General features: G+C 35.4%; 2 protein-coding genes and 1 pseudogene across 9 annotated transcripts in view; 1 reads left to right on the top strand and 2 right to left on the bottom strand.

Moving 5' to 3' along the window:
• The window catches only part of LOC109106630 (SH3-containing GRB2-like protein 3-interacting protein 1), a 75971-nt gene extending 68233 nt beyond the window's left edge, over positions 1–7738 (top strand). For all 8 annotated transcript variants that reach the window (XM_042758334.1, XM_042758335.1, XM_042758337.1 and 5 more), the window contains 6 exons: positions 3065–3221; positions 5738–5870; positions 6163–6365; positions 6525–6589; positions 6908–7072; positions 7194–7738. In XM_042758334.1, coding sequence (XP_042614268.1) covers positions 3065–3221; positions 5738–5870; positions 6163–6365; positions 6525–6589; positions 6908–7072; positions 7194–7216 — 746 coding nt within the window. In that variant the 3' untranslated portion in view covers positions 7217–7738. The remainder of the gene's footprint in view (positions 1–3064; positions 3222–5737; positions 5871–6162; positions 6366–6524; positions 6590–6907; positions 7073–7193) is intronic.
• Positions 7739–9644: 1906 nt separating this feature from the next.
• insl5a (insulin-like 5a) lies at positions 9645–11599 on the bottom strand. The gene is made up of 2 exons (XM_019120012.2): positions 11142–11599; positions 9645–10139 (listed from the first exon to the last, which is right to left on the bottom strand). The coding sequence occupies exons 1-2, from the start codon at positions 11326–11328 to the stop codon at positions 10006–10008; spliced, it is 321 nt and encodes a 106-aa protein (XP_018975557.1). The 5' UTR covers positions 11329–11599; the 3' UTR covers positions 9645–10005.
• A 1304-nt stretch (positions 11600–12903) lies between these two features.
• LOC109106629 lies at positions 12904–19066 on the bottom strand (annotated as a pseudogene).
• Position 19067: the final 1 nt, after the last annotated feature.

The following is a 19067-nucleotide window of genomic DNA, read 5'->3' as shown; positions in this document are numbered from 1 at the left end:
TTGCAATATTTGGCGGGACATAATTATGCTGAAAACATCTCATAAGTAATCTTTGACAAATTATGTAAAAATTGTTAAAAACCATGTTATTACAATAAACTAGATGATTACATTTTATTCCACATTAATTTTCCTGTATATAATTATATTTTTAGGGAAAATACTGGTTACGCCAATTGACACAAACCAGTTACACCACCTGACCATGTTGCTTCTACAGCCAAAGGCCATTGTTTGAAGAAGACATTGACACTGAAAATCAAGCATGATAGTCAACAAGTTCAGCTGAAGTGGTTTTATTTATTTTTTTCAATACTGAAAACAACATCTGGCAACAAGAAATCATCATAGTGATGAACAGTGAAGTCATGGCTCGTATTGTAATTACAGTTAAGAAACAGTATCTGATAACAAGAAATCATAGTGATGAAAAGTGAACGCATGTCTCGTGTTGTAATTTAAATTTTCGTGTTGTAATTTTGTATTGTAATTTCGTATTGTATTTGGGGAATCTAACACAATTGGGGGGAAAGGGACTAATTATCGTATTAATTATAAAATATCAGAAATGTAATGTATTGTATGTTACAGATGTAAACTTTTATCACTGAATTTATGTTAAAATGTAGACACCCACTTCATTCTACAACATTATTAAATCATGTATGTATATATTACATTATATTATATGATATTATATATTGCTTAAAGGGATAGTTCAACCAAAAATGTACTCACCCTCAAGCCATCCTAGGTGTATATGACTTTCTTCTTTCTGACGAATACTGTCAGAGTTGTATTTAAAAAGGTCCTGGCTCTTCTAAGTGAATGGAATAGAAATATGCATTAAAGCTAAACATTTCAAAAACAATAAAGTTGTGCAACATAATTATTTTATCCTAGACTTACAGAGATTTAATGATAAAGTTGTAGATAAAGCACCACTTTCTCAAAAAAATATAACATTGAACACTTGAAAATAGCTCCAAGTAGTAGGTTAGTTTATATTACATCTTTAATAAGCATCATAAACTAGTGATGTTTGACTAAATTGGCCCCTAACAGAAAGCTTGTAATAGGAGTCAACCAGTAACCAGTTACACCATTTGACATTTTAATTTAAAATCAAATTTGACAGGCATTGTCATGGACATTTTTTTTTTCTCTGTAGAAACTGAGTCATAGCATAATATATGTATATATGTATGCATACAGTGCCCTCCACTAATATTGGCACCCTTATTAAATATGAGCAAAGGTGGCTGTGAAAATAAATCTGCATCATTTATCCTTTTGATATTTCATTCAAAAAATTCTAAACTATCATTGAAGTAAAACAATGGAAAGTGGAGGAAAAATCTCATTATGTTTTTCTCTAGTTCACTTTGGCCATAATTATTGGCACCCAATTACTGCAACGTCATTTCCCCAAGATAACAGCTCTGAGATTTCTCATATAATGCCTGATGAGTTGAGAGACCATGAGACTATTCCTTCATACAGAATCTCCTTGAGAATACCAGCTCCAGCTATAGGGTTCAGCTCAGGGAACTGGGACGGCCATGGCTGAAGCTTCCTTTTGTGCTCAGTGACCCATTTTTGTGTTGATTTTGATGTTTGTTTTGGATAATTTTCCTGATGGAAGCTCTAACCACGACCCATTATAAGATTTCTAACGAAGGCAGTCACTTTTTATCTGTTGGTGTTTGATAGAATCCATGATGCCATGTATCTGAACAAGATATCCAGGACCTCTGGCAGAAAAATAGGTCCATAATATTAAAGATCCAGCAGTATATTTAACCGTGGACATGGGATACTTTTTATCCATTTGCACCAAACCCATCTGGTGGGTTTACTGCCAATAAGCTCTTTTTTTTATTTTTTCTGACCATAGAAGCGAGTCCCATTTGAAGTTCCAGTCGTGTCTAGCAACAGAATATGCTGGAGTTTGTTTTTACATTCGCAAGAAGGATTTTTCTTGAAACCCTCCCGAACAACATGTGGTGATGTATGGGCTGTTAGATTTTTTTTTTTTAATTTTTAGGCTTTCTGACCCCAATTCTCCAGCTGTGATCCTTGGAAAGTCTTTGGCCACTCAAACTCTCCACCTCATTGTGCATTAGGGTGATATAGACACATGTCCTCTTCCAGGCAGATTTGTAACATCTTTAGTTAATTGGAACTTCTTGTTATTATTGCCCTGATGGTGGAAATTGGGATTTTCAATGTTTTAGCTATTTTCTTACAGACACTTTCTATTTTCTTACAGCTCAACAATCTTGTTCTGCACATCAGAACTATATTCCTTGATTTTACTCCTTCTGATAGATGATTAAGGGAATTTGGCCTTTGTGTTCCTTATATTTATAATCCTGTGGTGCAGGAAGTCATGCCTTTACTTAGTTCCAATAATTGTGGCCAACATGCATTGGAGAAAAACAAGTATTTCATAATGTGAGTTTCCTCCCACTTTTAATTTTTTTACTTCAGTGAAAGGTTAGAATTATTTGAATGAAAGATCAAAAGTGAATTATGCAGATTTATTTTCAAAGCCGCCATTGCTATATATACACAGTGTCCTCACCTAATATTGGCACCCTTGGTAAAGGGGGGCTGTGAAAATAAATCTGCATCATTCATATTTTTTTTTTATCTTTCAATTAAAAAAATAAAAAAAATAAATTAAATAAATTTATCTTTCAATTCATTTCAATTCATTCTTATTCATTGATGTACTTTATTACAGTATGTAGGGTCTCTTTATATAAAATGTGTTTTTTTCTTGACATTAAGACATGGGCACTGGAATAAAAATAAAAAAAAGCCAGGTCTTGAGATGCTTTTTTTTTTTTTTTTACTTCTTTTAACTTGAATGTCTGCTTTCTAGAAAACCAGACATTTCCATCTAGCACGTGTTTTCATAGAAAGACAATGAAAAAGTAGTGCAGTGAAAAGGAAAAAACTTGTTCTGTGTGAATAGCCCTTATGAAGCGTTTTATTGATCACTCTGTTTCTACACACAGATCTTTACTTATGTATGTGTATAATAATGTCACTTTCTAGTGTGTGGTGAAGATCACCGGAGAGATGGTGTTGTCCTTCCCAGCAGGCATCACACGGCATTTCGCAAATAACTCCTCGCCTGCTGTGCTAACCTTCAGCATAACCAACTACAGTCGTCTGGAACACGTCCTTCCTAACCCTCAGTTACTGTGCTGGTAATAACATTCATCTAACATCAACTACAACAGAACCTTCAAAGACCATGAACTCCATCATATTTATTGACTAGTGATAATTATATATTTCCTTATCAGTCACACAAATTAAGCAGCAGCCATCAATATATGATCAGTTATTGCTTATGGACTTTCATAATTAGTAATGTGATTACCAAGTGATTGGTAATGGAAGGAGAGTTGGTAACTTACGGTAATACTTCAGTATAGCCTCAGTGTGAGAATCACTCCGTACAGTCAGCTGAGGGTGACTCACATACTGTATGACTAATCACATGTAATCTCCACACTTTTGGAGAAGTGTGTCATTGTCTCCTTTTTTTTTTTTTTTTTTTTTTTTTTTTTTTTCTGAGGGGATGTGATCATTTACTGATCTTGCAAAAGCATTCTTGGCTATATACACTACTGTTCAAAGGTTTGGGGTTTAGTGCAAAATATGATATGCTCACCTAGGCTCCAATTATCTGATCAGAAATACTGTAAAATGGTAATAGTTTTAATAATTTAAAATATTAAAAAAATGTAATTGATTTCTGTAATGGCAAAGCTGAATTTTTCTCAGCCATTACTCTAATCTTCAGTGCCACATGACAGAAATCATTCTAACATGCTGATTTGCTGCTCAGGAAACATTTCTTTTTATTATCAATGTTGAAACCATGATATATATATATATATATATATATATATATATATATACAGGTCCTTCTCAAAAAAATAGCATATTGTGAAAAAGTTCATTATTTTCCATAATGTAATGATAAAATTAAACTTCATAAATTTAGATTCATTGCACACCAACTGAAATATTTCAGGTCTTTTATTGTTTTAATACTGATGATTTTGGCATACAGCTCATGAAAACCCAAAATTCCCATCTCAAAAAATTAGCATATCATGAAAAGGTTCTCCAAACGAGCTATTAACCTAATCATCTGAATCAACTAATTAACTCTAAACACCTGCAAAAGATTCCTGAGGCTTTTAAAAACTTCCAGCCTGGTTCATTACTCAAAACCGCATTCATGGGTAAGAGGTTAACCCAGAAGGCCATCATTGACACCCTCAAGCGAGAGGGTAAGACACAGAAAGAAATTTCTGAACGAATAGGCTGTTCCCAGAGTGCTGTATCAAGGCACCTCAGTGGGAAGTCTGTGGGAAGGAAAAAGTGTGGCAAAAAACGCTGCACAACGAGAAGAGATGACCGGACCCTGAGGAAGATTGTGGAGAAGGACCGATTCCAGACCTTGGGGGACCTGCAGAAGCAGTGGACTGAGTCTGGAGTAGAAACATCCAGAGCCACCGTGCACAGGTGTGTGCTTTTTTGAACCAGAAACAGCGGCAGAAGAGCCCTGACCTGGGCTAAAGAGAAGCAGCACTGGACTGTTGCTCAGTGGTCCAAAGTACTTTTTTCGGATGAAAAGCAAATTTTGCATGTCATTCGGAAATCAAAGGTGCCAGAGTCTGGAGGAAGACTGGGGAGAAGGAAATGCCAAAATGCCTGAAGTCCAGTGTCAAGTACCCACAGTCAGTGATGGTCTGGGTTGCCATGTCAGCTGCTGGTGTTGGTCCGCTGTGTTTTATCAAGGGCAGGGTCAATGCAGCTAGCTATCAGGAGAATTTTGGAGCACTTCATGCTTCCATCTGCTGAAAAGCTTTATGGAGATGAAGATTTCGTTTTTCAGCACAACCTGGCACCTGCTCACAGTGCCAAAACCACTGGTAAATGGTTTACTGACCATGGTATTACTGTGCTCAATTGGCCTGCCAACTCTCCTGACCTGAACCCCATAGAGAATCTGTGGGATATTGTGAAGAGAAAGTTGAGAGACGCAAGACCCAACACTCTGGATGAGCTTAAGGCCGCTATCGAAGCATCCTGGGCCTCCATAACACCTCAGCAGTGCCACAGGCTGATTGCCTCCATGCCACGCCGCATTGAAGCAGTCATTTCTGCAAAAGGATTCCTGACCAAGTATTGAGTGCATAACTGAACATAATTATTTGAAGGTTGACTTTTTTTTGTATTAAAAACACTTTTCGTTTTTTATTGGTCGGATGAAATATGCTAATTTTTTTGAGATAGGAATTTTGGGTTTTCATGAGCTGTATGCCAAAATCATCAGTATTAAAACAATAAAAGACCTGAAATATTTCAGTTGGTGTGCAATGAATCTAAAATATATGAAAGTTTAATGTTTATCATTACACTATGGAAAATAATGAACTTTTTCACAATATGCTAATTTTTTTGAGAAGGACCTGTGTGTGTATATATATATATATATATATATATATATATATATATATATATATATATATATATATATATATATATATATTAGGATTCTTTGATGAATTGAGAGGTCAAAATAATTATTTATTTGGAAATTAAAAAAGTAACAAATGTCTTTACTGTCATTTTTGATCAATTTAATGCATAATTTCTGAATAAAGAATTTTAAGATTTGAATGCACTTTCAAATTTCCTACAGTGACACCACGCAGCCCAATCCGAACTCAAAGGAGTTCTGGGTGAATATGCCGAACCTGATGACCCATTTAAAGAAGGTGGCGGAGCAGAAACCACAAGCAACTTACTACAATGTAGACATGCTGAAATATCAGGTGAGAACCTCAAAGCAACACTGATTACAGAGACGTAAGAGTACTTGAAGTCGTTGGATTTTAAAAAATCTAGAACTGGTATTTACTTCTCAATTGGTTTTGCTTCAGGACCCAGATTTGATCTTGGACATCAAGTAGTGACCTAGTAAAGTTCTGAAATTGTTAAGTTGACGAAATAAAAATGTCATTTTAAACAAACTAATAATAAAATGAACATTTACCATTTCATCCAATTTTGTTTTTACAAGAATGAGGCTATGTCATTAACACTTCATTACCAAATATGCCTCAGGTGTTACAGAAGGGCCCACAGTCCACTCCTCTAAATCTAGCAGTGAGCTGGAGGTGTGAGCCCACCAGTACTGATCTGAGAATAGACTACAAATACAACGGTGGTGCCATGACCACTCCTGTTGCCCTCAACAATGTTCAGTTCCTGATCCCTGTGGACGGAGGCGTCAGCAAACTGCAGGCTGTGCTTCCTCCAGCTGCCTGGTGAGAGAAGGACTGGATTCTTCTATTCATTCAAAAATATAATTGTCATTGTGAAAATAAAGCATTGTGATTGCACTAGATTGCAAGTTTGAAAAAATGATACTATGACGTTTACTAGATTTGGAGGAAGAATATATTTTTTTATTGCTATGTTTATAGGAATGCGGAACAGCAGAAAATCTTATGGAAGATTCCAGATATTTCTCAGAAGTCTGAGAATGGAGGTCAGATTCATGGTTTTTTTATTGTTTATTTTTTCACTTTTGTTTTATGTTTTTTAATATGCAGTTTTTTAGGAGTTGTATGTTGTTTTATGCAAGGCTTCATTTATGTTAATTTATAATCGTTTTATTATGCTGCTTAATATTTGGGAATTTGGAAATGCCAAAAAAACAGCATTTATTTGAAACAGAGACATTTTGTAACATTATAGATGTCAAAAATTTGACTCCAAACTTTGGGACGGTTTAAACTATCTATTATAAATAATAATAAATTGATTGATTCTCTTTTTTTCATCCACTCTTGTTTTATGTCTTCAGGTGTGGGTTCTCTGCTGGCCCGTTTCCAACTAACTGAGGGTCCCAGTAAACCCGCCCCTGTGGCAGTGCAGTTCACCAGTGAGGGCAGCACTCTGTCAGGCTGTGACATTGAGCTGGTTGGCCTTGGATATCGTTTTTCCCTCGTCAAGAAGAGGTTTGCAGCAGGTGAGTTATGCAAGCGACATCTGTTTTGATCATTAATTTACTAGGAATCTTCTGGAGAGTCCAAACTTGAGGTTATCAAGGAATTGTGAAAATAGTTACGCTGTGTGTGCTTTTATCATAGGAAAATACATGGCAGACAACTAAACAACACCATGCAAGTCTGCATATTTTGGACCAATTCTGAATATTTAAAACACAGGACATGACCCCAACTTGACCTTATGGATGAACCTTTGTAAATGTACAATACAGGTGGACCTCACACACACTCCAGAAGTATTATTGTAAAATTGCATTGTAAAATGTGGACCGTTTTAGGTTGTACTTCTTCTAATTGTGAACTGTATTCACTTTGCAACATCAGTTAAATGACCTGGGTTTGTTTGTAAGGTTAAGCCTCTATTTCTGTTCAACGTGTTATTGGCTGTGCCTACCTGAACCTGAATTCTCTGTATCCTTCTCTAAAAGTGATACTGAACATGTTTTTATTACTCTATGCATTCAGTTTGTTAAAAGTATCAAATTTTCGAACAAGGTAGCAAAATAGTACGATGAACAACTGACTGTCTAAAAGAGGAATGAGCCTCTGCCACAAGATGGCGCTATACTGTTGCATGTAATATGAGGTCTGCATCGGATTTTGGTATTGATCAAGCTTATTTAATTGGAAAATGATAATTTTACACAAATTATCATTTTGTCAAATATTTTGTGTAATGATAGAAATTATATTTTGTCAAATCTGATGCTTGCAAATAGACTCAAAAAAAAAAAAAAAAAAAAAATGATTTTCCTCAAAAGAAAAATCATTTTAAATGGAAAACGTATATCTTGAAGGCCGTTTGGTGTTTTCTTGTATTGTTAAATAGCCTTTCTGTTGTTCCCGAAGGGACAGTGTTAGACATCAGAGTACATGACATCATTCTATTTTTATTTATTCATGATTTGTTGTATAAAAAAGGAAATTAAACAAGTTACACTGTATATGAATAGACTTTGAATGGTATCATAATTTAAGATCCTTGAAGTTTTTGACTTTTTGTTATCTGTGTAGTTGGGTAAGCTGTGTACAGTATAATGCTGAGGTATAAATTTATTTCAGATATAATTTTTTTAACTAAAGTGCAACAGAAAATTTATGCTATATTGGGTCGGGGGTGACATTTAAAAGAGAAAACGAAACAGGATACTGTATCTTAACTAGATGCGTCATGCTTGATGTTATTACAGTGTTATGTATAGCAGCACTATTAGTTCAACATGGATTGTCAGCTTTTGGACATAAATTCTTTTATCATTCATGCAGATGTGTTTGTATCCAGCCTGTCCCCCGCAGCACATGTTATTGAGTGTCCTGAGCATGAGCCCCTGCGCTTCAGAACATCTTTATTTTGCAAATGGTAATGGTCTCTGTGAGATGACAAGGTTCTCGAATGGTTAAATGACCAAATCGCTTTTTCTTTTCTTTTCATTTATACGTGTATCTCCAGAATTGTCCTTTAAGAGAAAATAAGCTGCATATTTTTTAAATGTTTAAACCTATGAATAAAGTGAAAAATATTGTTTCTTGTGGAAAAAAATGAAAAGGAAAAAAAAAAAAACACTGTGTTACTGTTTAACTTCCCAGATGTTCAATGTCAAGAACAAACATTTTGGTTACATCTTTGAGTGTCTGATGTAGACGTTGTGATGGTTTGGAGAAGAATATACTGGTGCTTTGTGATTCATAGGTTTCCATCCACATTTAACGTTAAGGATGAGCGCCACCATCCGTTAACCCTGCATTGCATATTTTCTGAGCACTGTAACTGAAGGGTTTTTTATTGCACTGAGTTCAGTCGAAGAACAATTTGGAGTCTTGTCAGCTGAAAGAAAAAACCTATGAATTTAACTGCGTGTAATGCTTAATCAGTGTGTCTACATGGTCTAAAGTGAAACGTCACTCAGATGAGCAAAAGAATTGAGAAAACTCATATCAGTTTAAATGTATGTGGAGCTTTGTGTGAATGTTAAATTGCATCAGTGTGTGTGTGTGTGTGAGTGAAGTTGTGTATGTGTAAGAGGAAGAGTTTGTGAGTGTGCTTGTGAGCACGTGTGCGTGCGTGCGTGCATGCGTGTGTGTGAAGTTGTGTATGTGTAAGAGGAAGAGTTTGTGAGTATGCTTGTATGGGTGTGTGTGTGTGTGTGTGTGTGTGTTGTCTGGTAACTGTAAATCATCTCCTCCCAGCAACATGTGTAAGATGTGTTTGTACAAAAAATGTTAACAAAGATCTGAGATACTGATATTACTTTGCTCTTTCCAAAACAATAAAACATATAAGCCTGATAAGTGGATGTATTGTGTTATGTTTAAAATTTACGAACTAATATTACTGTAAAATATTATGCCTGAAATGTAATAATATAATATAACATTATAATACAGAATGTTTTAATATAGTTTCATATCAATACTCAGTTACCTGTAGGTCCAAATTGGTTTAACCACCAAAAACTTATGAAGGAGTCTGACGATAAAATATTGTGAAATCATACTGGTGATTTTCAGGTTTGTTTGGGAAAAATAAACACCTTTGATGCATATGCAATAATGTTTATTGACAAAGTTTGCAAAATACAAGTTACAATTACAAACACTTTGAATGCAAGATTACTGCTGTGCACCTCATTATGTGATTTCACTGCTGTTGGTAACTTGATATGAAACCACTTTTCATGGTGCAGCTTAGAGTACAAGTGAAGCAGAATGATCTAATCCCAAATTAGACATGCTTTTTACATAAATTAGTATCATCTACTAGCAAATTAAGATGTTATATGAATTACAACTGACTGTACACTTAGAGTACACTTACAGAGATGTTCATATTCATCTGGACTCAATGTGGAAGAAAACATATGGTGAGACAAATAGAAAAACACAGGTTCAGTTCTCAGCAGAGCAATGTGAGGTCACTTTTCTTGCAGCCAAACTGACAACAAACGGTATTCAGGTCTCGCCTGGTCAGGTCAGATCCCAGACTCTCACTAAGATCCTCAGAACTGCTTAGATCTCCATTAAAAAACCCTGTGCAATGACAAACACAAAATACAAAGTTATGTTTGTGACTTCTGAATCTACAGTACTCAGACTTGAGACATGTTTGCTGCACTGTGAATATGACAGGAGTTTTCTGCATTAACTCCGCTCGTGTCAGTCTAATGGGAATGTAATATCACCAGACGTTGTTTATCTAGTGACTGCAGAAGACTTGTTCTCACTGATACAATTAAAGCAGTGCTCTGTTAAATATCATCAGGCTTTAAGGGTAAGAAAGAAGAAGAGATGCTTAGATACTCATACAATCATAGGTCATTTGCAGAAACTTTTTTCTTAGCAACTTATAGAACCGTTTTAGAAAAAATATAAATGTCAAATAAGCAGTATATAAAAATCTAGAAATAAAAATACATTCTAGTTTTCTATACTTTTACAAACTAGAATGTATTTTTTCATTGCTTTACTGTATATTTGACAAATTTAAATATACACATACTAAAATGTTATTATATATTTAATATTTTATATATAAACAAACAAATAAAAAATGTATATAAATATGGTAAAATATCACCAAATATTGACTTTTTTTATACCTCCCATCTCCCTTTTTCTTATATAATCTGAATTGCCAGTTCTTTAAATTATTTTAGACTTATTTAATTATTAATCTGGATTCAGTTAAATTTAAGAGAATTTCCAAAGGGTGACAGGGGCTGTTGATAGAAGAAATAATATATTAGTAATAAAATCCTTATTTACATACGACAATTATTATTTTAGAACAAATCATCTTTTTGTACATTTGTGGAATATTTCTAATGATTGCGTTCACATGATTGAAATAATTAACTACTATTCATTTTATAAAGAAAGAGGTTTAATCTAATACATTTTCATAGGGGAGAAAAATACTTTTTTATATATAAATGAACTAGATCTGTTCTAAAGCCCAACACTGAAACCAGCATTTAAGGCACATGATGATGTTTTCAGAATTAGCATGAATCTCTGCTATAGAAAACTCACCTTCCATATCCTGCGGACTGCCGAATCTCCTCCACCTGGAGCCCCCACACGTGTAGACGATGGCACGGATGAACTCTCGGCCGCACAGCTTTACTGTGCTCACATCAGCCTGCACGTCTGACACACTACACGCAGCCCACAGCAGCAGGACGGGCAGCAGTAGTGCAGGAGAATGAAAACTTGTCATAGTGGCTTCAGTGTGAACGTGCTCCACCTGTTCTGCTCTTGTGTTTTTCCCTCTGTCTCTCTAAGGTCCTCTCTATCTTCTGCCAAGTGCCAACCTCTCTCTGGTCTGGCGAACGTCTGATTAGCTCATGAGACGTGACCCCAATTTATGGCGGCATGTTGGACAGCTCACGCTGGACCATTCCAGTCTGTCCAAACTCCGCCCAACACTTACTCGATCCCCTCAAGTCAAACAACTTTGATCGGAAAACAAAGGGCAGCAGGTATTTAGGTGCTTTACTGCCCCAATCTGGAATGAAATTACATCCTTAGGGACAAGCTGTTGTCTCTTAACATCTCCAGTTTAATGGTCTCACTGCAATGATATTCTCCTTAATGAATGGATAATCTAGTCACATAAAGACCAACGCTGTTCCCCGAGCAAAACAGATGTCCACTATCTGCTTATGTGACCATCAAATTCTGTTCCCTTAAACCAAGTTGGTCTATGAGAAGAAGTAGTGCAAATGAGCAATATGGCTATAATCCCAGCCATTATGGTTTTATGGCTGATGATTAACAGTGTGATCTCTACTGATAAAATAACATGTGCCTGTGGTCAATACAAGGAAGGATAACAGGAAAAATATTAAGCGAAAAGTTTTTTTATCAAAAAGAAAGAAAGAATTTGTTTCCTGAATTCAATTACAATTTCATTAACAGACATTTGGTATATAATATAATTATAAATGAGATTTTGTGTTGAAGTACATCCATGGCACAGTAAGCTATCATACACTTATAAGTAAAAGCTGACATTCATAAATATTGCTTGAATTATTATATTTACCTTCCATTTCTTGCTATATTAAATTAAAAATGACTGCACGACATAGTGAATATAATATAATATAATATAATATAATATAACATAACATAATATATTACAAATTTCTCTTAATTACATTTTCATTTATTTCAAAAAGCATACTGAACATAATTTATAATATAATCAAACATCAACTTTAGTTTGTCATTAATTCCAAATGTCAGTTAATAACATTTTATTTTAATTCAGAAAGCATAATATAATATAGTATAATATAATATAATATAATCAAAACAATATTTATGAACATCAACTTGTCCTTCAACACAAAATCCCATGTGGGAAGGTGTTTTAAAATGTAAAATTACCATATGCCATATGGATAAAGTCCCATATACATTAGTAAACAAGCAGGATCCATTTCCTGTCATAATGTCACAGCTGTTCTTTTTAAAAGCTCCCTTATTTAAGCTGAGTTGCATCTTCATCGCTAAATTGTTTGATTTGTACTAAAAAGCTCAGATGATAGATTTTTCAGAGACGTTAGAGAGAAAAACAGTTCAGTAATGAGTCATTTCTAAAAGTGTGATGTGGTCCTCATTTTGTAGATAAGCTGTAATGTGTGGCGGCCAAGTGGAAATAAAACTGTCTGTCCATTACCATAGAACAAACACTTACATTCTGTCTGTAGTTCCCATGGATAAAAACAAAACAATACCATATGACAATACAGTATAGTACTTTGACTATTATTTTGGGAAAAAAATGTGTTCTTTACCAATCAATGCCTGAATGCAAAAGTGTTTGAAATACAAGCCTGTTATCTCCAAAATTCTTTGGTTTCATTTTTTGCAATATACAGTACATTTTATTATTTTTGTTAAATAGTTTACAAAGCGATGATTTTATAGTACCTACAATGATTTTTAAAATGCTTAAAAAAATACATTAACCTAATTAAAATTACAAATAATTCACCATACTGTAATTTAGTGTAAGCTTTAGACATTTAGTGTAGGTTTTTACACATTTACCTAAAAAGATTGTTTATTGTATTGTAGGAGTATATTTATTCCTACAAAGAAGCACAATAAGGCACAAACAGGCAATGTGCTGTAAACCCACTGTTATGTAAAATGGAGTCGCTCAGTCTGCCAGAGAATATAAATTATGATGATGGAGAGGTAAAGACAAACAGCCTGACCCTCCTATGCGCCTCCGTCAGTCTTTCCTAATGTGTGTTGACTGGACAGTGTGGACCGAATTACATCCTCCAACATCTCCACCTACACAAGAGATATAAATGATTTCCACATTTGAGTAAATGGGTTACTTGGAGTATGGCACGGATCGAACAACATGGAAATGAACAGATAAGGCCTCACCTGTGTGCTGTCTCCATCTGGCAGGTTCTTCAGCTTGTACACAGTGACCTGCCCCTCACTGTCCCCCACCAGAACACAGTCTGTCTCGGGGGTGAACAGCAGAGCCGTCAGAATTCACTCCTGGACTGGTCATGCTGACAATAGTCGGGTCCAGAATGTTAAAAAATGGAGTACACTGTAAACTTCTGGACAGAAAGACTGAGCACCAAAAATTATGTTAAAATTAAATGATAAACCCATAATAGTGGTTAATAACATTATTATTATTATTCAAAATTATAGGAGTTATTGAACAGAAGAACACAAGATCTTACCTGCTGACTCTCAGGTCCCAGAACTCCACCTTGCCCTCACTGACAGCTCCAAAGACAGTAGCACAGTGTGGGGATCACATGATATTAAACACAACTTTCTGACCAGAAGTGAAACCCAGCACATGTTTTGGGAGGTCCTGCTTCCACAGATAAACAGTCCAATCTGAGGAACAACTTAGGAAAATTTCAGGACAGAACGGCAACCATGTTACCTTATAGACTGGACCCTGAGGGAAGGTGCAGAGTGAATAGATGAAAAAAAGGAAAAAAGTTTAAAAGCTTAGAGATACATAAAGAGACATGAAGAATTTTGCAACAACAAGCATTTAAGGCACTTTAAAAATGAGACAAACATTTTTACGTACTGTGTGGGCATTGCAATTTTTCCAAGAATTGCTCATTATGTGAATAAGAGCACTTGTGAATATGACCTTCCTCTGTTCCAGCCAGGTAGATTTTTGAATCCTGTAAGACAACAGCATGAGCTAACAACAAGTCTCAATGTAGGCCTCACATTAGGATGGAAACCGAAACACAGCCCCGGAGCCTGGGATAAGATCTTTGGGTTCCACCGCTGGTTGTTCATTATCATATTGGGCGACTTTAGTTTCATCAGATCTAACTCAAATTACAAATTACAAATAAGTCAACATGGCTTAGACATACAGAAATGAAGCTATTTTAACTAAAAGCAGCTAAACTTGTCAGTTTTGTCTCAATGTATCCTCTTCATATATATTTAACACAGTCCAAGCTCCAAATATGAGTAAAAACCAGCTTTGGCAGGTATATAAAACTGTGTTATATAAATAAATACATATATACTGTACATACAGTACATAAAGGTTTCATGGTCTGTAAAAAATATTTATGGCCGGTAAGTTTTCTCAAGTCACCGACCAATGGCAGGTGTGGCAAAATGTTAGTTTTAGGCCCTGTTTGTACATTATTAAGGTGTAGTAACGTCTGTTTGGGAACTTTTCTGTCTTTATTCAAAACTCCCAATCACACATATTCCTATTTAAATAACTGGATTTTGCCTGCAAAATTTTATAGAGCATAGATAAACGTGATTGCTCCTTGATACAAATATGACTTTTATTATGGAATTTAAGGCTTTTTTTTTTCTTATTTTGAGTTAGTTTGAAAAAATAAAAAATAAAAAGGTGATTAAATGATGACTTTTTTTTTTTTTCATTTGAACGTACCAACACATTCCAGGCCTTTTTATTGGATCCATTTGCTGATTCTTCCTTCACCTGATACAGAGATGAGCATGTCCCCATTATCCTCTCCAGCCAGACCTGTCTCATGATCAACCCATCTGAGCTGCCACACTGGACATGAGTGCATGTCAGCGCAGTCACTGTGTACACAAACAGTGCTCCAATATTGCATTGACTTCAATCCTGTCAACTCAAAATCAGATTCAACAGCATTATAAGCACTAAAAAATAAAGGTAAGATCTGTGGCCAGTTATATAAAATGCTTAGACTAGTCTTACAAGTTAAGCATCTATTTTTTTTTTTAAGACTGATCATCAATGTTCAAAAAATCATTGATCATCACTGTTACAAAAAAATGTAGATTGGTCTAATTTGAATTAAAAATGAGTCATTACCCCTAACTGCTAGTTGGTCAAACTAGTTCTTAAGACACAGTCTTAACAAAAGAGGCTAAGTTTATGCAACTGTACAGTATAAGGATCTTTGTAATATTTCTTCAATAAAGAATTTTAACAAAAATACAGTTTTGATGTGCATTCGCTCCATAAAGGCACCAAATGACTTTCAGATTATAGGTCAGTGATTCTCAACTGGTTATTTATGAATTTATTTACATTTTTGTTTTTTAACAAGTGACAACATACTGTAGTACCAAAATTTTTATCATACAGAAGTAAACAAAAATTACTTAAAATCACTCATGGAAATGTATAAATTATAGTGAATTCCATATCATAAAAAACAAATGCAATATGCAAAATGACATAAGTGTAAATTACCAGGCTTAATTACCAGGGGGTCACAACCCACCAATTGAGAACCACTGATGTATAAAAGCCAATTGTAACTATGTTACAACATTTAACTTCCTGTAGCTGATGAAAAAAAGAATGTTCAGCCCCACCTGCTGTCAATGATGGGTGTCTGTTCTGCGATCTGTACATTATAGATGGCAATAGTGCCATCATACATGCCTACTACCAACTGATTGGCATTACAAGCTGAGAAATCCAGCGCAGTGACTCCGCTCTGACAATGAAAGATTCGGTCAGGCCACTGAAAGACATGAACAAACCTATTTAAAAAATATTCACAGAAACATAAGATGACATGACATGCTAAGACATACAAACACAGGGAAAAAATACAGTGGCTAAAAAAAGCTTCTGTGGCACTTTCACCACATGTATGAATGTTTCTGCATTAGATTAAAAAATATAAGTTTTATTTATTTTAAAGAAACATCAAAAACACACTTTTCAATAAAAAAAAACAATATGTGCAGCATTTGTTTGTCATTTGTTTGCACAAGGCACTTTGTTTAGTATATTATTATCTTTAGTATATTTTTTACACATTTTGTATGACTGTGATGTATACATTTTGTATGTCCAAATATTATTTTTGGGGCCACTGTAGGTGAACACTGCATTTATATGACTCTTGAGGCATCTGTGCAAATAAAGTACTTAATAAACACTGTTGCACTGGCTAAATCTGCTATTTATTTCCACTCAAGTGTGTTTGAGTGGGCAGAATACCGTGGGGTTCTTCAAAGACCAGCAGCACACAAGTCCAGGTTTCTGATCTTTGAAATCAAGCTGTCCATATCCCAGAGCAAGAAGATCCTGCAGGGAAACATGTCGTTCAGTGAAGATAAAAACAAAACAAAAACTGTGGATGAAATGTATGGATAGTACTTGGTTTTTCTTGTTTCTAGGTCATACTGCTAACATTTCGCCCCATGGTGAGTTCACACTTGAAGGCCCAGAGATGCTCAAGGAATGGGCTCAAGGAGTTTTTTTAGACTGCTCTGTTCAACTTTTCTCCTCCATTTTTGTCTGCACACAGTCTGGGTATGTTCAACATTGCAGTATACATATTCAAGCAAATATAAAAATGTTTATATCAAAATATTTCAATACAGTAACATAACAAGACTACTGCTCCATTTAACTTCTGATCTGTTTTCATATCAAAGATGCTGTACAAAAGACATTACCCTCTATTACAGGCAGCTGTCTGTATGCAGCAAGCTTGGGCCGGAAGATATTGGCCAGGACCACTCTTTCCATCACGGCCAGATCCTGCTTGAATTTTTCCGACTGTAAGATCAGCTCAAGGTCTGGTTCTTCCTCCACCGGAAGCACACAAGTCATCTTTTCAAGATGAGTGCTTGAGCCACTGACTGAATTAATAGGATGGAAATTAATGTATTTTTAACCATTATCATATTGTAGTGTGAACAAACTTAATTACTTGTTTTACAGAGCCAAATATGTAACAAAAAGAAGAGAAAGGAATAATTTATTTTGGGTATGTGTGTGTGTGCAGGGCCGTCCTTAGCTGACGCGGGGCCTGGTATATAATTTGGTATAATAATAATACATAATTACATAATATGAAATGAAATGGGAATCATTACTCTATATTAATATTAATTGGTAAAAAATAATTACCTGCACTGGTGGTGCTGAACACAGTGCTCTGCTCAGGACCACTTGGCTTTAGCAGGTGACTCACTGAGGAGGAGTCTGGGACAGTCGCCTTATTTCCTTCAGCAGAAACCACAGTGTTTTCACTGACAGTTTTATTGCAGAATGAATCATACATGTCCCAAATGGTGGACATGACAGCTGGGTAGAGGCATTAAAATTTGCATTTAAATAACAATGTAGTGACTTTTATTTTAAGGGCAGATTATACAGTAAATGTACTTAGTATTGACATTTTACCTTTGTCTACCATTATAATGCTATCACTTTGGGCCTCCTTTGTCTTGGTGCATCATTAAATGTTTGCATTCAGGGCTCAACATACTTATCATTGCCCTGTCTGTTTTTGCACAGCTCTGTGTAAACATTGTTTCTTTCCCTTTAAAAGGCAAGAACAAAACACAGCCATATTAGTATCATGGAAAAAGTGACTGAGTGTGTCGAGCTAGTCAAAATAAATACTAATAAACTGAATGTCCAACAAGTCAAATGTCATCCTAGTTAACAGAATTAACTAAATCTTATTACTGGCGAAATATTATAATAAATGTGACTCACCTGGCTGCTTCAGCATCCTCTGAATCTACTGACAGGGATACTGTAGGAATGTCCAGCAGCCAGATGGTCTCTGTCTCAGTCAAGTAACAATCCACCACCCTGTCCATTACGTCCTCCCTGACCTGCTCTTTCACTAACATCTGTATGGAGCAAACACACCTAAATGTAGAGGAATGTCAGAGTGTCACAATTAAAAATTAATTCATCAGATAATGAATGAGGAAATTTGGCAAAAGTAAAAAAAATATAATAATAATGACAAAAAAAACCTGAAAGACTGCTGGACAAGTCTGGTTTCACTAACAAGTCTTTAATTTAATCAGTCACTGATTCTGCTCTCTGGCTTGTTTTGCTGAAACACTCCCCAAAAAAAGACCTGACATGATGCAGAGATCACTTGTTTGTTACTATAGCAACAAAAGAGGGATAGTTCTTTGCGGTACTTTATGGCATTTATGTTCACTCAAAGTGCTGCAGACAAGTAATATTTGGACATTTACCCTCAATTACCTTGTAAACGGTCCAGTAAAGCTTGCGTTGGTGGTCTGGAAGGCTACAGAGGGAAAGTCTGTCATGGTAGTCCATGATGTATCATGTGCAGGGAATATTTTCCCTTGTTTAGGTTGTAAAACCCCAGGATCTGGATTATATAATATATGAGGAGTGACATTCTGCCCATGTTCATCCAACACCTTGTTACTACAAATAATAATTAAGTGTTTAATTGCTCTGTTGTTATGTATAAACTTACTTATTGACTTTCAGAGCGGGTCTCTTCTGTTTGACTGTTGTGTTAGACAGGTTTTACACTTTTAAAAGCGAGCAATAAAACAGACGCGTTTGGCTGGATCGCAGAACAACAAACCGGTGCTCAGACTTCTTGTTTGAAATGACCATAGAAACAGACTCCTTCTACTAGTCTTCCATGCAGCAGGCGGCGGTGTGGCGCAATA

The sequence above is a fragment of the Cyprinus carpio genome, chromosome A6 (assembly GCF_018340385.1).
Source record: "Cyprinus carpio isolate SPL01 chromosome A6, ASM1834038v1, whole genome shotgun sequence".
In the NCBI taxonomy this organism is placed as follows: domain Eukaryota; kingdom Metazoa; phylum Chordata; class Actinopteri; order Cypriniformes; family Cyprinidae; genus Cyprinus; species Cyprinus carpio.
Note: the sequence above shows the minus strand (reverse complement) of the source record. Positions and strands in the feature narration are given on the sequence as shown.